Raw genomic sequence first — 27,592 nt, 5'->3', positions numbered from 1 at the left:
AGACAATCATCCATTTTCCAAAACTTTTTTTTTTTTTTTTGTACGGTGCATCATTAAATAAATTTTACATGCTCTTTGTTTACATTTATGTAACTAGCAATAAGTTTTTATGTTGTTTATTTTCATTCTTTGTAGCTAATTCTCAAATAGGGGTATTTTAAACCAAGCATTTTGGAAGCCGATGCTGATTTTTTTCATGTTACACTTAATTCACATTTTAGTTAACAAAGTATATAATCTGAATTTGGTTTCTTTCTCATAGATCATCGAAATATTAAAGAAAATACTGTGAAACACATGAAAATACTAGGTACTAGTACTGGTACTGAGCGCACATGAGCTCAATATTCTGTGATCGCAGAACTACCAGGAAAAAAAAATATATATATATAAAATCAGAGATATTAATTAAAAACTAGGAAAAACGATAATTTTCGCTCTAATTTTTCCGAGAGGCAACAGTCTAAAGAAGCTGGAGATAAAAATTTGCTTTATTTCGAAAGTTGTTGCCATTGCTGGCTTTCAAATCTTAGAGTTTGTTAATAAAAATTTCTTTCTAAGTTTTACGATGAAATAAAAATAGCATTGCCGAACATTAAATAGGTTAGTCCCTATTCCAAAAATTCGTGGGAAGCCATTTCAACTATTCCCATCTCCGTACGACTCTAATCAGCCTAAATATTAATTAAAAACTCTGAAAGCACTAATTTTCAATTTTCGCCCTTCTTTTTTGAGTGGCAACAGTCTCGCGCGTTGGAGATAAAAATGCTTTACTTGGAAGAGTGTTGCTACTGCTCGCTTTCAAATCGTAGAGTTTGTTAATCAAAAATTTGTAAGTTTTACAAAATCTATACATATAAAGAAGAGTGTCTTTTTGTTTGTTTGTTTGCTCACATTATTGATTTCTGATTAGTTGCGAGTAATTTTTTGCCACATTTAATTGACTAAAATTGAATATAGGTAGACATAGACATAAATGTTTTAATTTTCTGGAATAAAAAATGAACAAGAATGTGTATACTTTTCTGGAAAATGGTTATAACGGTGACACTCCACGATTAAGGTATAGATATTCTCGACTTCTACCGGTACAGATGTTACGGTGAAAGACCGAAATCTGGAGAATGTCGACTTTCACCGGTGAATGTCAACATTCACATAGTCTCTTGCTGTATGTCCGAAATATTTTCCAAATACTCTTATTTCTGACTTACACCGGTCAATGTCGACATTCACCATGTACTAATGGTGAATGTTGAACATATAACAATATTATATTTTCTTCTCCGTAATTCAGTAGCAAAAAAAAACGCACTTGAAACTTGAAATAAGAACTTAAGAACATGAGAACCTAAAACACACAATACATTCAAAATGAGAAAGAAAAATAATAGAAATTAAAACTTACTTAATTATACAGTACGTTCTAAATGAGAAAATAAAATAACAGTAATAAAAATTTACTAAATTATGTGATTCAAATTCACTCTTATTGCAACAACTTAAACTATTATGGCACTTTATGACCTCTCTTTTCGACTTACACCAGAGCATATCTGTGATTGTTGACATACACCGGTGAGGGTCCGAATATACAAGAATGTAGTGCAATATTCGATCTTCACCGACGTATTTGGTGAATGTTAACATTCTCCGGTGAAACTCGACATTCTCCAATTTCGGTCTCTCACGGTAACATAGACATTTGAAGTGATCACCGATGTTGTCAATTACGTAAAAAGTTAATTTATGACAGCAGGTCTAAGCAGTGTGATGGGACATCATCCTCATACTGTACGACATTATGTCACATTGGATGCCATATAATAAATATTGCATGGCATGGAAATGAAATCCGTTCTATTGATTTGATAGGCGTATTTTGATCCTATGCACAATTTCTTTTCATGATGTCTGTGCTTCATAAATTTTCTGAAGTTTATAAATCAAAAATTAGGTTGAATTGATTAATATCAAATTTCTATTTAATAAACATTTTAATTTGATTTGTTCGAAAAAAAATGTAGTTTATTGGGGAAAAGACACTGAATTTCCTTCTGAATTTGGAATCAGTCTTCAGCTTTTTCATATTCGCCATATTTTCTCAACAATATTTTCTTGGAATCTTAAGTAAAGCGTAAAAACTGAACTGAGTGTGATGTCTAATGATGCAATAAACTTAAAATTTATCAAGAAATTGGGAAATTAGGTTGACAAACGAAAATTATGCTATTAAAAGGATGCATAGTTACTTAGGATGGATATTGATCTCAAATTCACGTATTATGTAAGTTTTTTTCTCTCATTAGTGCGTCCCGTCGTGGTGTAACTGAAAAACACGTACGGGTAGCAGTTCGAAAGCCTGGAAATCCCGTTGAGGGCATTGTTGATTCTCGGCATTTTCCGGTTTGAAATAAATTCTAAATGACTTTACAAGTGGCGCCCAAAGTAAGAAGAACGTGAAAGATCATCACTAAGGTTGACAACTGGGTCATCCTTTAAAGGGGGGACGATTGTAAGGTTTTTCTCTCTCCTTACTGTGTGCTTTCAAGTTAACTAGAAAGCACGTCAGAGTACCAAAGGAAAAATCCAGGGAAGACACTGCATATATTTTATGTTTCCTGCTTCTAATTAAAATGCTTAATGGTATCTACAAGTGAACTGTATGAAAAATGTGCCGTTTAGTTTAATACTCATTCATAAAGAAAATACACGAGTGATGAAACAGTAAAAAGATCTATTTATTGATGCAAAGCAGTGTTTTATTTTACGGTTCTTCTACAGAATGAGATATTTTTTTAACGCCTTTTTCCTTCTTATAACGTGTAATGTGACATCAAGACCTCATTCTCGAATTTGCAGGACAATATTCGGCATACTCTTCCCAGGAGCATCCAGCACTTCCGTGGCAACATTCATCAATGATGCCCCTCTTGACAAGCGTATGATGCGGTCTTGACTTTTTGAGGCGACGTCCAAGGAAACTATGTGCTTTTTGGTCATCTAAAAATGGATCTGAAAATTAAAGAATTCTTCTTGAGGTATAGGCATTTAAATGTTAAAAAAAGTCTAAACTGAAAAATTTTAAGAAATGAAGCATTTCTTTGACATGGGAGAAAAGAATTTGCCAGCTTCAAATTTGTGCAATATTCATGTTTCTGAGATTGGTTTATTAATAAAAAAGAACAATCTCAATCTAACACTAGTCTATAAAACAAACATCAATATTTTAGCTCTAATTTTAAATTAGTTCACTAACGATTCACATTTGTGTGCAGGTATACAGGTCTAGAGATGCAATGAGATCGTTTCTAGTCTACCCCCCCCCCCAAAAAAAAAAAAAGCGTATAGTTGTTTTTCCCCAATGTTTAAGAAAACTATGTTTTCTCAAGTCAGGTAAAATAATCTCCTTGGTCTTTTAGACTTCTGTACAGCTCTTTTGGTAGCGACGCTTAATTATTTTATAAACTTGTAAGGTTTATTTTAGTTACTTTTAATCTTGAAACTCTTTCCTTTAAAATTTTGTTTCCCACTTACAACTCCCTACCAGAATGAGTTTTTAGTGTGGCGTTAAATGTAAATGAGGTAGAAAGAGTATTTAAGGAAGGTTAGGCTTACTTCAGTCGAAAAGCTTAGGAGTCCTTAGTGGCACATGTTTGCCGTCAGGCTACTTCGTTCTGGAATCTACTAAGCTTGGCCGTATTGTACGTGCCTGTTGATAATCGCCGGCTAATTTAATTAAGGGCCAACTACGTTAGGTAATTATGTCTAGCTTCGGCTAAGTCAGTTTAGTTTGGTATTAGATTAGTTTTTTTTTATTTTATCTTGTTTTAAAGCCTAAATTTAGGCTTTCTTGTAAGCCCGAGAAGGTGCCAACTGTTATTTATTATTATTTTTTTGAGTGAATAAAAGGTTATTTTAACCCTTCTCTGAACTTGGTCGTTACATACTTGAATTCAGCGATAGACGCTGCAGAGTTCAATAGGTTCCTCTACGTTCAGCATAGGCGAAGTAGCTAGGAACATTTATAAACTTGAGCAGCACAAGCGAAAATATTTTTTTTTATAATTTAGGAAGGACGATGCCCAATTACCGTGAGGTCTAAAGAATGCTATACGATTTCCTACAGTTTAGAAACAACATTATTTAAAAAGAAATTTATAGCTCTAAGAAGATAAAGCTGCAGCATAAACGGCAAATGAGTTTTGGATAACTCTGACAGAATTGTCTTCAGGGCACCTTATTTCACAACATGATGACACTGCGTAGCCAACTGAATCATAAACTCTATTATTTTAGTATTATTTTTAGAAATATAGGATTTATCAATCAAATATAGGATTTATACATCCTATATTTGATGATTTTCAGTACTTCTAAAGCAAATAATTTATACAGTTAAGGAACTGATATACATTATATATGTTTAGATCTCCACAACAGCGGGGGTCTGACTAGACGTTTATTATAGAACTTCTTGATAGGCTTTATGAAGGCAAGCATTTTGAATGATTCCGTCTTTGAAGTGTTGAAGAAACGGAGAGTGTTAATTTTTATAATGATAAAATAAAGTTTTCAACAGGAAAAATTCATGTTGCCCTTTTTATTTCTATTAAATAGGGAACTATTTCTGTCTAAACCTTTACCTCAGAGATTCCCAACCTTTTTCTTGTATCCACCCTTTCTTCATCGACTGTGGTCATCGACTGTGCTTCACCGACTTTCCATGTAAGCGAAATTCTGCATAGCATTACTAAATATAACTGCTGAATCTCTAAAACGAACTTTGAATGGAATTAGCTTTCGTATGATGTAGATTCGTAGAGATCAATAATACGCACCTGTACTTCTTTTCTTTCTACGAACTGCATAGATGTCTTTCTGGCACACCCAGTCCATGTGTACGAGGAGATCGTGATAGCACCGTCGATGACGTTCCGTGTGCCACACAGATCGCCAATCCTCATCACTCCTGTTGAAATAATTAAAACGATTATTTTCCTTTCATCTAAAATTTACAAGATAAATTTCTAACTTACGATGAAATGTTTTTTCTCTCCAATACTATGTACATGAGCTACCTGATCGAAAATAATAAGAAACTTGTTTATAACACTTATTAGGAGTTCCTAATCAATTATATTGTAAGGTGTTTTCTCCTTCCTTTCCGCATGCTTTCGTGGTGTATCTAGAAACACTCTCGACGCGTACTCGAGAGGTCCAGGGTTCGAATCCAGGCGACGGTATTGTACCTTTTTTCACGTCTCCTGTATCAAACCCTAATAACTCTAAAATCTTCTTTCTTGTCTATCTTTAATTTTACCTTATACATATATTTCAAGCTTATTTTATTATATTAGCAGATGCATGTTATTGATTTTATCACGTTAACAACATTATGTTCCAGCTTGCACATTTTTAGCTGTTTGTTTAATTTACTTAACTCTGTTATTCGGAAATAAATTTTAGTTTTTTGTTTAGTTGAATATGTATTTTTTCAGCTATTAAGAAATAACGTGCCATTCCTAGTTATGCAACTTCAATATCGATGTAATAAACATTTAAGATATTAGGAGAACGAAAGTGTCTTCCAAGCCAGCATGAAAATGAATTCCCAAGTGAAAACGTCCAAGTCAAAGTGAAAAATTGCTTTTTCCAGGTAACTTTCAGCTGACACCATCCAAATTCATCATCCGTCAAACTACCAAACGTCCAAGAGTCATTTTTCTTTTAAGGTTGAGAGCTTTACACTGCTTGAGTATTCCTCAGAGTCGAGTGTTGTATTATTTCAACCAACGCATGATACCGTTTGTTATGATGTTAGTCATCTAAAACCTACCTTTCTGCACTTTTTTTGACAAATAACAGAGATTTCCAGAGATATTTCGGAACTCATTGCATTCAGAATTCAATCTAGAATAAACAATTTAGTCTCTTCATCCACTATAAAATCTGCAGATCTTTGTACATTACATGATTTATCGATTTCGAATTAAACTGCTGTTGCTGTTAAACGTTCTCGCTTGAAAACGATTTCTTTTCAAGTTGATAAGAGAGCTATAGTTCAAAAAAGTTCCATCACCGTGCTTGTTGAGGCTAAAGAGACATCCAGACCCTAGAGACCGCAAAGAGGTATGGTTCCTCAAACAGGCTAAAGGGACATGGATAGTGATCATATTGTTACGAAATGTCAAGGAGTTGTTACGTTTTTCTTCTGACACCAGTTTACTTTCTTCCTTCACGTTCGTACGGGGTTCGTGGGGATTTGGAGTGAATAATGACAATACTACTCGGTGAAGTATCGAAACACACTTTATTGGCCAGTATTGTAGGACAGCTCCAAAACACATTTTTACAGTCGTCGATGAACTACGCTGATACGATCAGCGACACAGCCTCCACAATTATTGCATAATAGTGTCAAGGCGCGGTAAGGTAGCTTCCCCACAATGCAAGTTTAGGGTTGCCATAAAATGGCAAAGAAAGGCAGGGTTGCCACATTTGGCGAGAAATCGCCCATTTGGTGACATTTGGCGACAAAATTGGCGATATCCAATGGACGGATGGAGAACTTTCTGGAACGAAATCTTACCGGTTTAGCCCAGAATGTTCTCGAACACAAGCCGAAAGCTATATAAATCCTGCTGATCTGTAGTCGGAGAGAATGTGCCTCGTCTAAAGTGAGAGTGCGAGATAGTTAGTATCGAGTTGGTGTCTCGTCTAGCGAGTCAATCCCTGCGGAGTCGATCGAGTTGACAGCCAGGCAGCGAGTGCCGAGTGAGTCGTCGAGTGCACTGAAAGAATCTCGGAGTGTATCGCGGTTAGTGCATCGTCGAGAGAGCGTGTTGAGCTCCGGGAACGACTGAACCGAAGAGTCGGGAGTCGTGCTCTGTGTGTCGTCGAGTGCATCGCGAGTTGTAGCATGCAGAGTCTCGAGAGTACGTGGAGTTCCGAGAACGACCAAGCAGAGTCTGGAGCTGCACTCTAGTGCTTTGCCGTGAAGCTGTCTCCACCGTGATAGCCTGATAACCTGGAGGCTGTGCCGCTGATCGTGTCAGCGTGTTTATAGTAGTTCATCGACGATTGTAAAAATGTGTTTTGGAGCTCTCCTGACAATACTGGACAATAAAGTGCGTTTCGATACTTCATCAAGTAGTATGGTCATTATTCACTCCAAATCCTCACTAACCCCGTACGAACATGAAGGAAGAAAATAACGTAACAACTGGTGTCAGAAAAGAAAAAACGCAACAATATGTTTTGATAGTTTATTAAATGGCTGAATTTAGGTGTACATCATATTCTATATACAACACTTGTAATCTCTACTACAACACCTAAATACCTCTTTTTTCTCTAAAATGTTTATGGCTATAACTTATGCGATTAAATTTGTTTTAAAGTAATATGCGAATGTCACAATCAGATAGTTTAAGTCTCAGTTATATATACTATAAATATATCAAATTATAACTGAAATGCAGAGATTCAAACTATTATAAATGATACAAATATTAAAATCTACAGAATATGATCTATAAATGACGTAATATAAAAATTTGGAAGTTTTTTCTTATCAGTGTATATACGAAAACAGTACTATTGTTTTCTTAACATGTGTTAAATAAATGATATTAGTGAAGCAACATTGCGTTGCTTCTGAATGATTGTACTATGCCGAGAAAGTTTTCTATTTATTCATATATACGAGTATTATATTCATTTTTTTTCGTGAAATTATTATTTATAAGTCAATGCATTTGGGAAACTATTGAAGATTTATTACTTTATGTTAATATATCAATATGTAGCGTAAAAAATCTTATTTATCAAATAAAAGCGAACATAAAACAATATTTTGAGCTATTCGTTTCATTAAATAAAATTTATATTTATGCTGTAATATATAAGTCTATTAATTCTGTCGTCCTATAAATCGAAAAAGTTCTGTAATAGTTGTAGCAGAAATATCATCATTGAAATTGCCTTTTTTTTTTTTTTAACATAGTATGATTACTAAATGGTGATTTTATTTTGAAACTTGCGTCTGTGTTGGGAATCAAAATACGTTTCTATAAGCTTCTATAAAAAGAGAAATTTTTAAAAATATTTCTATATACTATATAACTTTCTGAGCAAAATATCCTTTATTTGAGTTTTAGATAAGATAAAAAATGCAAGATTTTATATTTATTTTTAAAAGAGCATCGTTTATAACGCAGCTAGAGGGCAAGCCCGCCAAATGAAGGGGCTGCGGCCAAAACAAAATTTATAAGTTCTACTATGTACACTTGAAATGAAAATGCACAAAAACATTTCAATGTGAATAAAATCAGTTCATTGTTTCCAAGCAACAACCAATTCGTAAATAATTTTTTGTTGCCAAACTAGGAAACAAAAACTTTTGACACTTCAGGTTAATACGTCAAACTACCACGACGTCATGATTTAAATTTAATGTAATATAGTAACCTTTTCTCAATACCAGTAAAAGAACTAACGTGGCAATAACACATCGTGTTAATAATCCTAACCTGAAACGAAAAAGTTGCCAACAGCAGCTTTTTATTCAAAATACTGACATTAACGAAAAAGTTTCGACATACAATGATGTCACATGCAATCATGCGTGCTTTTTTCAACGTCAGAATATGGCCTTATATTAAGCGTTTGGTAATGCTAATATATTAAATATTGTTGTGCCTGTCACATATATCGAGAATAGTCACTGCCGAGAAGGGATGAAATTATTCCCTTACAGGAGAATCTTTTCTCCTCTATTCGATTTGCATAAATGTTCCTACCTAGCTTCAATAAATGTCTTAACTTACCGTGAAATAAAAACAATCTCACTTGTATAACTGCAAATTCCCCTTCGTAGCAGACTTTTTATAGACATATCGATTATGCAGAAATATGTGGTTACACAAATGCGATATGTACTGCCACACGCATTAAAAGTGTCTCAAACTTCAAGGGTAATTATGAGAAATTTTATAAGAAAGTACAAATTTCTACCGAACGGCCTCATGTTTTATAAAAACGGTTTGAAGATTAAAAACTGTAAAATGAAAGCATTTCTTTCTGAAATATGGCACTTCAAAGTATTTAGTTAACGAAAAATGGAAGCTTCATTTCAAGAGTTGTCAACGTGACCCTTGTTATTGTTGTTGCTAATGCTCACATGTCTGATCTATACTCAGTCCAAGCCCGCAAAATTCCTCGTAGCAAGGATTGCAGGTTTACGCCTGTCGCTAGCAACAGCCTTGAGCACCTTACAGGTGACAGTGCGATTTAGCTCAGTTCTGCCCCCCGCCATTTTGATAGAGAACATCCCGATGCGACGGGTCCAACCCTCTTCCCCTAACATCAACCTGAGAGGAATTTCGGTTCGCCACATATTTAGAGTGCCCCCATGCCGCACGGACACTATACACTTACAAACATCTATGCATTCTCCGGGCGAAGCTAACCACTATACCGGTTGGGCGGCGCGTGAATCTTTGTAATCCTCACTACTTCATTGTTGCTTATCTAGCGGTTAAAAATGAATTGAAACTTTGAAAGCGAAATGTAACATCGAATGATAGGTGTCTAAATGTACCTAGCTTTAAAAATGTTTTCCCATGCAGGATCCACATCCACCTCGGCAGCTATGGTGAGCCAAATAAGACATAAGATAGCGCTGCTGCGCAAGGATACCAGAGCTACGCCCATTGTATCTGAAAAAGAAATATAAAATAATCAAATAGAAGAAAAAACACTTTGGAAATAGATTGAAGCAAATAACATGTTATAATAAATTTATAGCATCCAATTAAATTACGTATTTGATATTCCTCCAAAATAAAGCCACTGGTTTTACTATTACATTCATAATCTATAGCCCTTATGAGCGATACGCTGAAAAAAATATACACGATACACAATATGTATGATTTCCTTCATCTGCCAATAAACCCCATACAATATAGGACATATTAATAATTATGATAGCTGTGTACTCATATAGATAAACTAAGACAATGTTTATGTGCGAAGATAGCCCTACAATTCGCAGATTTATAATTTAAATCACTTTCAGGCAATAGTAAAGCGTTGATTTTAATGCGGAATATAAAAACTGAATTTCATGAAACATAAAATTTGACAGGAATTTATAAAACAATTTTTCTGTTAACTTATGTTTGTTACATTAAATTTTATGTTTACCTCTGGAAAATTTATCTTTTAAAAATTTGCATAATAATTGTGAGTAACTGTTTGCAGTAGCTATGTTTGTTTCATTCCATTTATTAAATTAGAGCCATGAATATATGACCAGCCATTCGAAGGCTATCTGCCAGTATAGGTAAAGTTACTTTTATCTTAATTCGCCTGTTGTAAACAAGAAATAGAGGTAAATAAATTTTTAAAACTTTGAATTTCCGAACTTTAATTTTATTACTATAAGATGGACTTAAACCCCTATTTTTTGTGATTTTGCTAATCGCAAGTGACCTTTTCCATATATATTCCATATATACCATATGTACCCCATTGAAGCTAAAAGCAGACATTTTTTTCTGTAAATTATTTTGAAAACAAACGGTTAGAACATGAATTTTAATATTTTTCAAGAAAGAAATGATAAGAATAATAAGAAATATACCTATGTTACATAAATATGAACGGCATGAATATTTCATGTACACAAACGGACCGATTTTTGAGAGTTATTTGATTTACTGAAACTTTCTCTATAAGGTATTTCTCCCGCCTTCTTGGCATGTCTTCGTGGTGTGGTGGTCTGCACGCTCATCGCATAATTGAGAGCTCCGTGGTTCGATTCCCGGCGAAGGCGTTGCATATTTTTCATCTTGCCTGCTCCCATAAAAAATGCCTAATGTCTCTACAGTGGCGCTCGAACTAAAAGGGTGTTGGGTGATGATTCTCCTCACCCAGGATTTGGCGACTGGGTCCCCCAAAAACCCCAGTCGTCCTTTGAAAGGGGCAGTATATAAGGTATTTCTCCCCCCTTCTTGGCATGTCTTCGAGGTGTGGTGGTCTGTACGCTCAGCGCGTAATTGAGAGGTCCCTGGTTCGAAGATTCTCGGCGAAGGCGTTGCATATTTTTCATCTTGCTTGCTTCCAAAAAATACCGAATATCTCTACATCTCTGTGAAATATTGCACATGATATGTCGCAGAAATCATTTACGGGATTCTTTAAAATGGCAAGCAGTTGGCAAGCAATCTTCCCTATGAAACAAATAAATATTACATTTTTATTTTCTTATTCCGAAAATTGCTTTAAGATGATGTATTAAAAAATATATATAATTTTGTTTTGGAAAATGAGATTTTAAAGATAAAAAGCGCTGTTACTGAATTTTTTTATCGCTGGCTATGACAAATCTCTTATTATACTAAGTTATTATGCGTATTATAAAATATATTGTCCTTTATAAAGTGATAAAAAAGGTATGCGCGGAAATGTTACCATAAATTCAAAGATAAATGGTTGAACTTAAGTTCTTCTTTGTAATCTGAAACGCTTTCAATGACTTGTAGGGATTATTATCTTTTTGAAGCAGAAAGCTGAAAAAAAAAAAAAAAAAAAAAAAAAAAAAACTAAATTAATCGGTATAAAATAAATAATCCATATTAAAGATTATTATGTAATAAGGATTACTTTAGAAACTATTTATAACCTTTCATACGGATTTACTATTCTTATTATGTAACAGGGATTACTTAAGTTGTAGGGTTTATATTTATTTTAACTAACATTTATTTTAAGTTTAAACTATCTTTCCTGTCAAGCCTTACTTTCCCCTGGAACTGCCAATGCCAGAGTATGTAAATTTTAGTAGAACGCGCAAGGATTCAAATTATCAGCGGAAGTATTCTGATTTAAATAGAAAGAAAACGAGTTCGAGAGGTGATATTCTTACTTCACGAGCGCGGAGGTAGTTGGCCAGAAATTGAAGAACCCCGCGTTTCGGCCTGTGTGCTTGCCTGGAAGTAGTGTTAATCGTTCAAGTGATCTTCAAGTTTGCTGAATTAGCAGCGGTATTGTAAAACGCGGTGAGTTAGTTACTTTTAGACAGCCTCGTAGTTAGAGTCTTGCCTTTAGTTTCTTTTCAGGTTATTATTTTTATTTGACCGCCGAGTTGGCGCAGTTTGTGAGCGTCAAGAGCACGCACTTGTAATTTATTACGTTGAATAAAAAGGGACTTAAACCCTTAACAAGACTCTGTCTTTTATCCAGTTTTCACAGTCACCTCTTGGTTGCGTGCAAGTTGGAGGCGCGCAACGCTACAAAGTTATCCTAGTAAACTTGAGTAATCCCTAATACATAAGAAGTTCATGCATTGGAGGAATACCATTATACGTTGCAGACTGATTTAAGTTAAGTTTAAAGGCTGTTTAACTTTCTTATTGCAAATAAATTTCCTGCTTTTCCGTATCTTTATTCTATGCCTATAACAGGAATTTAACTGACCAAATTCTGCAGCATTATTTCAAAATTTATAAATATTATTAGTGAACTCTGCGTGTTGATCCAAATGCTGTGGCATTACGGTATTTTCTACAAGTAGTTTTTACCAAATATTACTATTTTTATATAAATATAACAGCTGAACAAGAGGTAATTACTCCATCATAGAGAAATTGATTCTGCATGAAAATACTATGCTTTGAAAGGTTTATTTGCGTTAATTAACCAGTTATTTTATGTTCCGAATCTGTACTGTTATTCTCTCTTTCCATTTTCCTGCCAGAATGCAAATTAGCTCGTGTGTAGTTAAGTGAGGGTTTGAGATTGCTTAGACAGAGCTTGTTCTGCCTTCTGAAAGCCATGTTGTTAATTGTTATTCTAAGCATTCATATCTACGGCATTGCTTTATTTTTGCCGATTGTGCTGTCTCGCCGGTAGAGGCTTAAGAGCCAATTTCCGCAATTAAATATCTCTGCATAGCCTTTGGCTAATAACTACTCAGATTTAAATTTAAATTCACGCCATAAATTCCGGCTAATTTGTAAATATCAGGTGTGCTTTCTATTTAACTTACTTAGTTTTGAATAAAAAGGTCTTTTACACCCTTCCTACATTTCTTTTTCTTATCAGACACAGCAATTAATCGCTTACACGTCAACTGGAGGATTTGCCACAAATTACATTTAGTTAAGGCACAATCCCTACAGCTTGATGAGGAAAATATGACAAGAGAGAAAAATTAACCAGATATTTAGCTTTAACAGGGTGAAATCTATGAAAAGCACACTAAATCATTGCAGAGCATTATTGTCAACTCGATACAAAATATTGTAAATTCAGTGCAGAACTGTGTAGTTATAGTTTAGAATAATCATGTTCTCTTAACACTATTATCAAAAGTAATTTTAACTCCGCTTTTATATATAGACTGACAATTATTTAGATAAGCAAAATTTGTTTGTTTCTGTTCTTTATTGCCATCTTTAAATAAAAAGATGACAGCAAGGGGCAGAAAGATATAATTTCTCAAATAATTATTTAAAATAAAGGCAATCAATTGAAGAAGTTTTCGAAGTCACTACTTCTGGAGACGATGACATAATATAAACGCAAATAACTTCAAAAATAATCCTTTGGGAAGAGATGTTGTAAGATGTAATATATTTGACTAGCATGAAATGGTAACTAGATCTATTTAAAGTTCATACCTGGCGACTACGTACAGGCGGGAAGATGAACACAACAGGAAAAGTGTGTAAAAACTCTTTATTTATCTCAAACTGGATAACAAAAGGCACCGACTAATACGGGCTTACACAAAAACACCGTCCACTTGACGTGAGAACTTAAAAGTAATTTTACAATAAATTTAAAAATAGAGATGTCGTGCTTGATTATACAACTCAATTTCATCTAACTTGCTGACTCAAAAACCTACACTGGCGAAATACCAACTGGATGGGCAGAATGGGTACTCTCTACTAAGATTAACAACTGAACAAAATAACGAACGTGCGTTTCACTGGCGAAATCACGTTCTGTCTAACTGTTTTGTTCCAACCATTTAAATAATCTCGTTCATCTGCTTAATTTACATCGTGGCGAGGAAAAGCGAGGGGGAAGAGGAGGATTCGGGAAAGGTTCAAAAATTAAAATAACTGTTAGTACATCTAAACAGGACTCTATACTGTGTGGTCAAATATAATGTGTGGTCACTAAGGTCTTTTACTCAAGAAAAATGTTTCCAGAAGTTTGAAAAATGAAGTATGCTGGGACGTTATTAGTTCCAACAGGATGGTGTGCGCCCCGAAAAGAAATCGGATTGTTCCTGATACGTTTTGTTCGACATTCAGGACAAAATTTATAACAAGTCATAACATTCGGCTACTCAAAGCACTATCCCAACAGTATTTGCTGGCCTCTATGCTTCTCACACTCGAGCCATTTGTTATTTTTTTTTTTTTTTTTTTTTGGACCAAGTCAAGGCCCCAAAACAAATTGAGTACAGTACAACGGACGTTACTGATGATTTTGATAATCTCCATAGCGATATTTTATCAAAGGTAATTAATAATTACATCACTCATCTTTATCATGTCATCTTTCGTAGAGGCAATTGATTTGAAAATTTCTTCAGCTGATTGCTTTTTATTTCAAGTAGACATGTGAGAAGTTTATATATCCTTGTATCTCTTTTCTTTGTTTAAATAACAATCGTCATTATACTTAAGATCCTCGGGGAAATTGAGTTGTTCTCAAACAAATGCAACTAACATTAACCATTTATTAAAATGCTTTAAGTAAGAATTATGCAGCAGTTAATAAAACAGTCAAAGTAAGACAGACTTAAAGAGTAGGCCTTAAATTTAACTCTTAAAGTAGTCCTGAAGTTAAACTCTTTCAGAGTAGGCCTTGAATTAAAGAAACAACACCCCAATTTCGTTAGAAATTTACTTCTTTCAAAACGTTTTAGTTTATATGATAAATGGGAATCGCAATAACAAAACAGTAGCGAGAAGAAAAATAACCAATAAAGTAAGATAGAGAAAGGAAAGACAGTTGATTGTACGTGAATCTAACATTCAATTTCGAAAGTTGAAAAGGATGCGGAAGAAAAATTTCATTTGGTGGCATGCATTATTGGTGATTTTAAATTCAGTTTCAAACTAAAAAAAAGTTTCAAAAAATTGCGGGGGAAGCAGTTTACTTTAAAATACGAAATTTTGTCTGGATTTAAATCCTGTACCAGCAATTTGAATAGATTTTTATGCTTTTTTGGCAGTTAAGTTTCCAAAATAAGTGGAACGAAAGAAATTTATTTCTGCTTTTGAAAACGCTCGAGGAAGCCTTAATCTTATCATAGAAAAGGTTCCTATTTATACTTTAAATAGTCTCTTGCTCTTAGAAATTCTTGGGTAGTCTTTTGATTCGATGAGAACAAGTTTATGTTTTGAATTCTCAGGTCTCAACAATGCATTTTATAGAAGGTAAACTGGAAAGAAAATTAAATCAGAGGTCAAAGATTATTTTGAATAGTTTTTAATAAAGTTGGAACAAATCTTACTACATTTTTTTCGAATACGAATCGGAATCCGAATTTTACAGTGTTCCTTAATCTTTCGAATCTCTGGGGTCTTTCTTACAAGAATAATGAAAAAGTAAAATAAAGAATTGTGGCTTCGTCGCTAAAGAGAACATTCTCCATTAAGTTCTCATTATCCACAGCTTCCAACGAATCATAACACATGGTTTGCCGAACTGCATAGTCCTCGGCTTCAAGCTTATGCACAGTTTGAATGTGGTAGGCACCCTTGTTTAAATGACAGTGTAGAGTTTTCCAAACAGTAGAATGCGAAATACCGAGCTCCCAGCTAAGTTTTCGTGCAGATGCCTGAGGGGCTACGCGTCATCGCTTCTTGTACGCTTTGCATAACTCGTGGCGTTCTTAAAGGTCTCCCAGAACGGTCTTCATCTTTGACACTACCATTTCGCTTGAATTTGTTTACCAAGGTTTTAATAGCTGCTCTGGTAGGGGCTTGTTTCCTGAATTTGTGGGTGAAGTCCTCCTGCACCTGTTGATACGTTAATACACGTGTACGGGCACAAACAGTGGCTATTCTTTCTTCTGTTGACAACATTCTTTCAGAGCCTCTCCCCAAAAATTGGAATTAGAACGTATTTCTCAAAAATGTATAGAAACTTTATAAACACCCTGTATAAGCGACGGGAGAAAGGGCGGCTTGAGTATATAACATATATTTGATCTCAGATTGAAGAACATTGTAATTAATCAAAATAAAAATTCGCAGAAAATTTATTTCATTTATTCATTGAGAAAGTAACTGCAAACAACTTATATATCATCGCTATATTTCTGAATTCGCAAAATATTCACGCAGACATTTTAAACAAATTCCTTTAAACAGTTAACTTTTAAAATATAAAAGAAAAAAAACTGATATGTATTTCGCGCATTAAAAAATTGTAAAAAATAGTTAAAAAATTGTTTTCTATAATGCGCATATCTCATCGAATATTCAATGTTTTTATTTTAGATTTCAGTTTAATGTTTTTCTCGAATTTTATCACATTTTATATGTTTTATTAAATCTGGTTGAAAACTCTGCACATTATTAAAAAAAAAGATGTGAAGAAAATGAAATTAAGGAAACTTTTATTCTTTATAGGGTCTGGGGTGCTTTGGTAGCATTAACTAAGTCTTAACTCCGCGCAGATGTAGAGCGAATCCTCACTGCATCTGAAATTAACTGCAAAATCTTAAGAAGGTTTAACAAACCTTTCATTTCATCAGAACTTGAATATAAAACGCATGCCTTGCGCTTACAAGTCAACCACCATTCGTGGTTAGCTAACTTGACAGGAAAAAGTGGACGAAGCACCAGAACCTTCGCCTATGGATTTCAGGTTTTGCTTTATCACACTATTCCAACACAGCATCCATCATGGGACATACTGCAACTCGCCTCGGGAACCACCTCAGCAAGGAATCTAGTATACAGTTTTCTCATCTTTCTCACCTTTCTCCTACTGGACGGGCCTTTCGTTTTACTGGTCTCGTCATGAGAAAACTAATTTTAAACTAAATCTAGTAGCCAAAAGCTACACAATTGGTTTAACACGAAGTTAGCTCACAGTTTCTCATCGGCGTAACAATGTCGGCAGCTATAATGCAAAGCCGAAGAATAATATCTTATATGAACCCCAAGAAGCCTAGTAACGTGGCATCGAAAGGCAGAAACACGCAGTCTTAAGATGCAAAACTCCTCAGCTTGAATACTGCTAACTTAATTTGCATTCTGGTAGAGAAATGGAAAAGAGAAATGACAGTAATGATCTAAATTATAATAACTAGTTAGATTTACAAAGGTTCCAAATTTATAAAAATATTATTGTAATAGATTATCATGTCAAGCCTTTATTTACTTTTTATTTTCTTTTTGATCTTATTAAATTTTATTACGAAATTCGTATTTTTAATTTCCTATTCCTATATTTGCTTTTATTGCTTATAAGTTCTCTGTTAGAGCGTCTCTAATTCCCTCTTTCGATTTTTCTCATCATCGTTGCGTTGGTTTAGGTTGCGCTACCACGACATTTGTTATCCCCGCCTTCTAACAAGTGTTCCCACTTTACGAAGCATAATGTTTAACTCATGATTGACTTGACGCAAGGCATAGATCTTTAACAGACTGATTATCTTGAACTTATGCTTGACATAGATGTTTAACTTATGACTGATTATCTTTAACTTATGATTGATGTAGATCTTTTAACTTATGATTGATTAACTTGTGATTGAATCTTTAAGTTATCACTGACTCTTTAAAAGGCACAAATTTTTAACTTATGATTGATTCTATCAGAAATAGATCTTTAACTTAGGATTAACAAATTGCCAGTAATCTGGGCTGTGACCATTAGATCCGGCTTTAATTCACGTTTCAAACTAAAACTTTACCTAGTTTGAAAACCACATACATATAATAGCCGAAATGCAATTTATAATATATTTAATTCGTGTGAGAAAAAATATCTTACTAATAATTTTATAAGCATTTGTATCATTGTTCTATTTAACAAAAAATATTTCTAACACTCTATTATATTCTTCGGTGCTCAGCTATCGTTTGCGCGCCAAGTAATGTCATAAATTTTCTGATCCGTTAGCAATTTAATAAATTTAATGAGAAAATTTGCAAAGAATGACGCCAAAATAATACTATTTCTGACTGATATAATTTTAATAACTCTATAAGGTATTTTCTTCCTCCTTCAAGCATGCCTTCCTGGTGTAATGGTAGCACACTCGGAGCGTATTCGAGAGGTCCAGGTTCGAGTCCCTGGAAGGGCATTGCTCCTTTTTCATGTCTGCTGCTTCAAAAAAACCTAATGGCTCAGTGGCGCCAGAACTAAAATGTGGTGGATTTGTGTGAATAAAATGTGTCTTCACCACCAGGATTTGGCGATTAGGTCCCCTAATCCCCAGTCACCCTTCCCTCCTTCCAGCATGCCTTCGAGAGGTTCAGGTTCGAGTCGTGACGAGGGCATTGCTCATTTTTCCCACTTCCTGCTTAAAATAACCTAATGTCTCTACAATGGCGCCCGAACCAAAAGGTAGTGGATGACTATTCTTCACCACCAGGATTTGACGATTGGGTTCCCTAATCCCCAGTCGCCCTTTAAAAGGAGGAGTCTAAGGTATTTTCTCTCTCCTTTCTGTATGCCTTCGTTGTATAACTGTAGCACACTCGGCGCGTATTCGAGAAGTCCAGGTTCGAGTACCGGCGAAGGTATTGTACATTTTTCACATATCCTGCTTCGAAGAAAACTTAATGTCTTCCCAACTCTAATTCATATGCTTAATAATTGCCTAATTTTCAATATTATAAACTTTTGCACTATTTTGTATAATTAATGAGAGATATTTCTGTCCATTTCTCCTGTATTAATTATAATACTTAATTTTACAGTTTTTATATGCTCTAATAACATTCTAACGCATATATTTTCAAATGTTTATTTCAGAATTATTATTTAAGTTTATTCTTTGGTAATCCTCATTTTGTGATTGCATCAATTTTACAAGCTACATATAATGAACTTTTTATGAATTAATTAGAAAGCAAATGATTCACAATGTGTTAATTAAGATTTTTTTAAAATTCAGTCTCACTCAAAAAAATGCTGTTTACATAATAGTTAGTTTAATATTAATAGCTAAGAGCAGGAACTGGTACTTTACCCGGTGTCAACGGATGCTGTCCTTTGACTATAACTCAAGGCTTTCAAGATTCAATACGCAGTTTCCAGGATAACTCAATTTTCGATGTTCAATTTTCGAGGTACTCAATTTTCGATGTTCAATTTTCGAGGTACTCAATTTTCGATGTTCAATTTTCGAGGTACTCAATTTTCGAGGTTCAATACTTCTCCAGCATTAGTTCTTGAGCAGATTTAGTGAGAACAAATTAGTAGTACATAGGCAGCCCTAGGCTGACACTGTAAAGAAACCGAAACCTCCAGCCTTACTTTTGTATCCCAAGAAGAATGATTACAATACAAGTCCAGAAAGCATGAAAACATTAGCACAGTAAAATATACAGTGGAGTCAGCAAAACTGTGTTTCAGCTGATTGCGGCAAAAAATATATATGGAAATGGGAAAGGATTTGTAAGGATTATGTTAGTTTTATTAACAGTAAAATTTGAAACTTCCTTTCCTTTCGCTTCTTAATTTCAACTTACCATTTCCGGCCAGAGCGTAGTTTTAGAATGACGTCTGAATGTAAATTGAGGAAGAGCGGTATTTAGCCGCGAAGTTCTACTCTCTTAGTCAGACAGAACCAGAGATTCTGGTTAGCACGCGTCCGCCTTTTTAGGCTACTTTGTCTTAAGTTATTATTACGCTCGGCCGTACTTAAGGCCCTTGATAGCTTCGCAGTCAATTAGCGTTAAGGGGCCAACTCCGTTGGAAGTTTGATAGCTTCTATATCTCTTTAGTTAAAATTAGTTTAATTTAATTCTTAGTTTCTTAAGTTGAAGCCCGAGTGTCGGCTTTATTTTACAACTCCAAGACAGAGTTCTGTTAAATCTCATTTGAATAATAAAGGGTCTTTTAATCCTTTCCAAGTTTATTTACTGTCTCACGAACTCAAGCGATTATTCGCTTACTAGTTCTTAAGATTCTTCACATTCAACTGTAACTTAGAATTACACAGTGGGGAATCCTACAGATTTTTATTAGACAAATTTGTAAAGCTTGCCAAGAAACAAAATATTCAAAACCTCTCGTAATTCATTGTAGTATTCCCCAGCCGGTTGTTTGAGAGAAAAACCTTAATCTGTCAAATATTATTGAACCAGTTGTGTCAAAAGTTATTTTATTCGTTCTGGTGGACTTAACTATTGTTATATTTGTAATTCTCTAGTAAAACTCGAAGTTGATTACTTAAATGCTAATTGCTTATACTTATATTAGCCCAGTTGGGCTTTAATAAGATATATTGATCTAATCCTCTAAGGAAAATCATAGTGTCAATTATCAGCTAGTTCCCAGCCTGGAAATCGGAGCAGGTAAGTAAAAGAAGGCCCGTCGGCCATAGTCACAAGTCCAATCATCAAAGTAACTTAACTCTCACCCCTGAGACAAGAGTAATAATCACATGTCGAGTATTTTGAGATGTCCTACTATATAGCAGTTCCATGGATCAGAAATGAAAAGGTTTTATTAAAGACTTCGGAACTCTTAGAAATAATAGAAATTTTCTAAAAGAAGAAAACTGCCTATAACTACTATATCGAGCAATAAATGGCTATAGAATAGCGTTTTTCCAATGTACAAAAGACATTTCCATGTATTAAAATCCATTTGACTGTATAGTTGAAGAACTTTCGTGAGCCCTTCAATTAAAATTGAGTGAAAGAAATGAATATAATCCAAATCTCAAATAACTTTCGGAAGCTAAATATGGTCAATCAAAATGATATGCATGGAGATTTATATCTGTACCTGAGAGTAGTTATAAATGTGTAAGCACATTTTCGAAAATGAAGTATGTGAAGTCATAACTCAAATCATTATTAACAGATAACAATTTGCAAATAACGTCAATGCTAAGAAGTACTAATTTTGAACTTCAGTATGATGGAATATTATCTCAGAAAAACAATTACGTTCATTGCATTAATACAAAATTTAATTTGTTTTGTAATAACGTTTGTTAAATAATGGAGTTGTGTTTTCTTTTTCGGTTTTGTAAGTGTTAGCAAAATGAAAATAAATATCATGTAAAAATATCATTTCCTAAAACAATGTTTGTGCTCCTTTTTGTTTCTTTTTTGCTCTGCCAAACATAAATTTTCGCACTCTGGCTTTTTTCAAACAAAGTTTGACGACCCTTGACTCAAGGCATTAAGAAGCACGTTACGCACTTTGGTTACAATTTGGCTACGAAATGTAGAATTTGGTAGTAACTCAAAGTTTTGAAAGTTAGAAACTTCTTCCTCTGTGGTGTAACAACATGTTTGGTGGCAAAAAGGATGAAAAGCATTTTTGCGTGCTCTTCATTTTATGGCCACAATATATTGCCCTAGTGCAAAGTTAGCTTACCTTTTCTACTTTCTTATGCAGATGGTGACATCGTTTACCTTTATAATTTTCCATTAACAATCCTATTTAAAAATAGTTCTCTCAAGCCTCGTAAATGTGGAATGAAAAAGAAATAGAAAGAGAAATAAAGCATACTTATTAAATAAGTGCTCAGTTCTTATTTAATGAATGCACAGAAAAATAAGTAAGTGTAACGGAGCACAAAAAATGTTTTTTAAACCTATTTAAAGTTGCAATATTTCAATAATGATACGAGTTAACGGGTGACCCCAAAGTCCGTTAACATTTGAAAATTCAATAATTCACTTAATAATGTAATGTAAGAGTTAGGCTCTAGCCGCCACCTCTGCCGAAGGTACGTTTGCTTATTGCTGGTTCAAGTGGCTTGATTGCATTTGATAGCTGCCGCTGGTTTCGAAGAGGGTTTACGTTACGGGACCTCGCTGAGCCCTATATTTTAGTTCTATCGCTTGTTAATATCTTCAATTTTTAGTTTCATTATCTGACTTTGAGTTACCGCCCAAGCAGAGGCGAAGTTTGTTAGCGTCATTTGTTAACGCATTGTAAATTTTAAAGAATTAATAAAGGGCACTTTAACCCTTCTCTTGTGTAGTTTCCTGCTACTCCAGTTTTCAGACAGAAGTTCATCTACTAAACTCTACAAGTTTATTCCTACTGGATTCCCGTTTGTTATTGTTGTTGTTGTTAATTATGCTCACTCGTCCGATTAACATTAGCCCAAGTCCACGAAATGGCAACCTTGTGGCAAGAAGAGCAAGATACGCCTGTCGTTGGCAACAGCCTTGAGTACCTTACAGGTGACAGAGCGATTTAGTTCAGTTCCGTCCCCAGTTTCGATGGAGAGCCACCCCGGGGAAGACTGGTCCGAGGGTCTCCACCCTTCTCCCCTGTTCATCAAAAAATAAAACTATTTCAGAAATAATGTGTTTTACTTTGCAGACCCCTAGTATATTAGAATGAGTACTGGTATATTAGAATCAGGAACCTTACGCAGATTATGGTGAAGAGTTTAGTGTCGTTACTGTAACTGACTGTCGTTACTGTATTTCGTGTTCCTTTTATATCAGGAATTTTGTTTCATTTCATCCCGAATCCTGTTAACTCAAACATTTATCATCATTTGAAGTAGTCTCAGAAGTTTTGCTTCTTAATATCCGAGATTTAACGGCTTTCTCAGCTGTCTTTGAAAATATTATTCATTGAGACAATAGGTTTGCAAGTGTTGCTGCCGTTGAAGTGTCACTTTCGCAGAAGGCGTTTACGCACATCCCAAAAGACGAGGCGAATGGAATTTTCAATAGGTATGACAAACAGAAAATTAAGTGATATTTCCACACGGCACACACGGAGGTTTATTAAACCTCCTAACAGTTGTAGAGTCATTAGATTATTTTGAAACAAGAGATGTAAAAAATGAGCAATTTCCTCGCCGGGACTCGAACCTGGACTTCTCGAATATGCGGTGAGTGTGCTACCGTTACACCAAGAAGGCAAGCTGGAAGGAGGGAGAAAATATTTCTTAAGTTTGTTATGTTCCGTTATTTAACCATTTATCTTGTTATGTTTCGTTATTTAACGTTCGTTTTTTGTTGGATTGTCCTGACCCCTCATAGCCATATGACAAGCTTCGCCCACTAGACGGGATGGTGCCAGTCCTTAGAACTATCTAAGTAACTTGTAGAGACATTAGGATATTTTTTGGAAGCAGACGAGATGAAAAATTAGCAAACGCCTTCGCTGGGAATCGAACCACGGACCTCTGAACCCAGCGTGCAGAACCATTACACCACGAAGGCACGCCAAGAATGTGGGAGAAATACCTTATATACTTCCCCTTTTTTAAAGGGCGACTGGGGCTTTAGAGGACCCAATCGCCATATCCTGGGTGTGGAGCATCATTATCCAACACCCTTTTAGTTCGGGCGCCACTGTAGAGACATCAGGTTAATTGGAAAAGCCTGAGAGATGAAAAATGAGCAATCACCTTCGCCGGGAATCGAACCATGGACCTCTGGAATACCGGCCCAGCGTGCAGAACCACTACACCACGAAGGCACGCTAGGAAGGCGGGAGAAATACTTTATAAACTAACCTTATACAGTTATAACCAGGCAGGAAAAAGTGACGTTTCTGTACAATAAATCTGCCTATGATAATTTACGCTGTTTTTTTTTTTAAATAAAATCCATTCTTCCCCGACTGTTGCTCTGAGTGGTACTTATATATTTTAGATTTTTCAGCATTTTTTTAAGTAAATTTGCATAAAAGGAATTTCATCCATATTTTTTATTAATCCAAATTCTGAAGTGACTAATTAGGGATGTACTAAGAGCGAAGCTGAAAGATGCAGAGGATGGACGACGACGTAGAATGAAACAATTCTGAAAGTTACAGTACACATTTAGAAACCTGATATAGGCAAAATAAGAGTTGGATAGGTGAATGCACGTATACAAGTTAGAAAAAAGATGGCTTTGGATTAAAAATTTTTAATGATGAAGTCACTGAAATACTTGACAAAGGTTATGACTAATATAGGTATAATCAGCATGCAACCTCCTTAAAATTTGAAATTATCTGTTTAGAAAATACGGAGGAAAGCTCAGAACCTCATGCTGAAGCTAGATAACTTTGAGGATTTAACTGCTCCTACCGATTTCAATAACTTTCGTATGACAGCAAAGGTAGAGACAAAGTTTGCCTTTTTCGTACTGAGAAAAAGAAGATGATCTTTGAAATAAGTGAAAAACATGGTTGGATCTTTCAAAAGCAGCGGGAAAATGAAAAAAAAAAAAAAAAAAAAAATCTGAATAAGTTATAAGGTATTTCTTCCGCTTCATCTCTCCGGCTTTTCCAATTAACCTAATGTCTCTAATTAAGACAAATAACACGCCGAATAAATACTAATTCAGAAGTCAAACAACAAAAATCAGCGTTAATTTACAAAATTTTCACAGGACTAGTTTCGATGGTTTTACCGAACCACCATCTTCAGCTGCAAAACCGCAAATGAACCAGATAGGAAATAATGATTAGATAAGATAAGAAAGCCTGGACAAGAATAAGCAAGTGGCGCCATCTGTTGGTGAAACCAGAACTAAAACATAATTTCTTTAAAGGCCGAAGGCAAATTTGGATTGGAGTTAGGATCGTTAACTAGAACAGAAAGATTTTTATGAATGTGAAATGCCTCTAGAAAATCCAGTTCTCCAATGGAAGATGTTTTTTGAATAATTTTGGCAGCAGAAAAACTGAAAGTGTGGTTTTCGGACCAACAATGTTGAGCAACAGAAGACTTCTGTGTTTCCTTTTTTCTAACATATTCCTCATGTTCCTTGACGCGAAATTTTAAGGCTCTCTTAGTTTGGCCAATGTAAATTAAACCACACTGGCAAGGAATCCTATAAATACCCCAGGAATTCATATCCGGAATGGGGTCCTTGAGTACAGAAGTTGGAATTTTATTGATGGGAGAGTAAACAACCCGAAAGTTAAATTTCTGCAAAATATGTGCAACTTTATAGCTAACTGATGGAAAGAAGGGAATGACAACAGAATTTTTATAATCTCCTAAAATAAGAGTGTGGCTTTTAGTGTGTTGAGATGAGAATTTTTTAACTGCTTAATTAATAATGTTGGGTGAAAAGCCCCTGTCAATAGCAATTGCTTTTAAATAATTTAGTTCTTCATCAAGGGCTAGTTTGGAGGAGCAAACTTGAAGAGCACGGAAAACATAGGAATAAAATGAAGCTAACTTTTGTTTAGTCGGATGACATGATTTAAAGTGTGGTGGAAGGCAAACCGATGAAGGTTTACGGTAAACTGTAGTACTGAAGTTGGATGTGTTACGTGTGACCAGAATGTCGAGAAACGGAAGAGAATTGCAAGTCTCAAGTTCAAAAGTGAACTGAATAGCAGGATCAATAGAATTCATTGTTGAAAGAACTCTATTTAAATCATCTTTATTACCTTCAAACAGGGTAAAAGTATCGTCTACGTAGCGGAACCATGCCGGGAAGTTTAAAGTTTCAAATAATTTTGATTCATAATAATGCATGTAGATATCAGCCAGGATGGGACTGAGGAGGCTTCCCATGGCTAATCCCTCAGTTTGCTTGTAATATTTATTTTGGAAAACAAAATGTGTTTGTTTCAAACAGAGTTGAGTGAGAGAAATTAGCTCATCAATTTCGATGCAAGAGAAATGAAATTCGCGAAGTCTGATTTCTAGACATCTTAATGCACCCTCCACTGGGACATTGGTGAATAATGATTTTACATCAAAAGAAACCATGAGTAAATTACGAGGAGAAATGTTTTTAACCTTTTTTACAAACTCTATTGAATTTTTTTATGGTGTAAATGTTATTGTCTAATAGAGTGGAAAATCTAGAAACTAAATATTTAGCTAATGGATACGAGGCAGTACCTAAATTTGATACAATAGGGCGGAAAGGAATACCACTTTTATGAATTTTGGGAAGAGCATATAATCTGGCACAATTCGCAACAGATGGGATAAGCGAATGTTTTAAGTTGCTTGAAATGATTTGCGAAGATTTGATTGCAGTTTTTATTTTGGATAAGTCCGAAGGTGAAGGATCTTTAGGGATCGGATTATATGGTCCTTCGTTTAAGAGTTTAGTGACACCATCGATGTAAGTGTTCTTATCCATGACGACTATCTGGCCACCTTTGTCGGCCTTTGAAATGACAATATCCGGGTTAGAATGAATCTCGCGCATTGTAGCTCTTTCTCTCGCAGTTAGATTTGGTTTCAAAGGTTTATTATTGAATTTCACATTATGAGCGATAAGATGCCTAATCATTTCTTTCTGTGAATCTGAAACTTTACTGAACTTGAAAGCTTTTTCGATAGGAGCCAAAATCTTTGGAATCGAGGGTTTACAGGTTTGTGAGAAGTTAAAATTATATTTTAGAATTCTCTCTTGTTCTTCTGAAAGACTAACATTAGAAATATTAACTATTGGCTTGATGTTTACAATGGGAAGATTTTTTGAACTACTTGGACTGGAAGACTGTAAAAGAAGTTTTTCGAATTTAACTGCAAGGGTGTTTTTATGACGGTTAACTGCATTCTCCGTTCTAGACCAAGACTTTTGTTCAAGGGCAGTGAATTTTGGATATGTTTTAGCGAGTTCCAGATGAAGCTTATAGAGTTCATGTTCAATTTTGGACAATTGTTGACGTGTATCCCTTATCACGGACCGAAGTAAGGCAAGTTTGCAATTTAACAGAATTCTTGAAACGCGACTCGAAGGTTTTTGATTAGATTTGATTTGAATAAAATTGGGGATCAATTTTTTACATTTACATTTAAGTAAAAAGTCAAGATGATTCAGGAATTTTTGCCGTTTCAGGCGTAATTTAGTGAAACGATTAACGGATGAAGGCATGATAAACAATGCAGAAAATCAAACTAAATTAACTGAACAATAATAAAGTACACACAAAATAGCAGAAAAATTCCTCACTGAAATGAATAGAAAACAAAATGTTTGTAAGCAAAATGCATGAAATCAGACAAGCAAAGCACAATATCCAAATGTACAAAACATAAACATAATGGAAAGAAGGGAATGACAACATAATTTTTATCATCTCCTAAAATAAGAGTTTTGCAAAAATGTACTCACCGAAACTCCTACAATCACAAAATGGCGGCCATTTCTGCCGACTTCTACTAGTCAGAGCCTTCCTGCGCCTTTCAATTATCCTGTGAGCCATCAGGCTAGTTTAATTATATTTTATTTTAAATTCAATATTACCTGCTTAGTTAAGCCAGAAGTGTTGGCTTACGTAAGCTCACATAGGGCCGTCTGTTCAATTTTACGTAATTGAATAAAGGATTCTGACGTTGTTTGTTGTCCTTAGACCTGAGGACAATTCCTCATACAGTCTTGAAGAGCTCATTAGTTTATGCTGCCAAAAAGAAACG

The 27,592-nt window shown here is 34.8% G+C and overlaps 1 protein-coding gene across 3 annotated transcripts in view; it reads right to left on the bottom strand.

Moving 5' to 3' along the window:
* Positions 1–2,720: 2,720 nt before the first annotated feature.
* Ilp7 (Insulin-like peptide 7) overlaps positions 2,721–27,592 on the bottom strand; it is an 82,107-nt gene continuing 57,235 nt past the window's right edge. For 2 of the 3 annotated variants that reach the window (XM_035366741.2, XM_035366739.2), the window contains 3 exons: positions 9,605–9,722; positions 4,842–4,972; positions 2,721–3,015 (listed from right to left, as the gene is read on the bottom strand). In XM_035366741.2, the coding sequence (XP_035222632.1) occupies positions 2,837–3,015; positions 4,842–4,972; positions 9,605–9,717 (423 nt within the window). In that variant the 5' untranslated portion in view covers positions 9,718–9,722 and the 3' untranslated portion in view covers positions 2,721–2,836. Of the gene's footprint in view, positions 3,016–4,841; positions 4,973–9,604; positions 9,723–19,246; positions 19,392–27,592 lie in introns of those variants that run through there. The other variant, XM_085819486.1, reaches the window with a different exon arrangement.

This window comes from Stegodyphus dumicola, chromosome 6 (genome assembly GCF_044657685.1).
Source record: "Stegodyphus dumicola isolate Sdum_Otavi_A_Nest chromosome 6, ASM4465768v1".
In the NCBI taxonomy this organism is placed as follows: domain Eukaryota; kingdom Metazoa; phylum Arthropoda; class Arachnida; order Araneae; family Eresidae; genus Stegodyphus; species Stegodyphus dumicola.
This window is presented reverse-complemented; position numbering and strand designations above follow the sequence as displayed.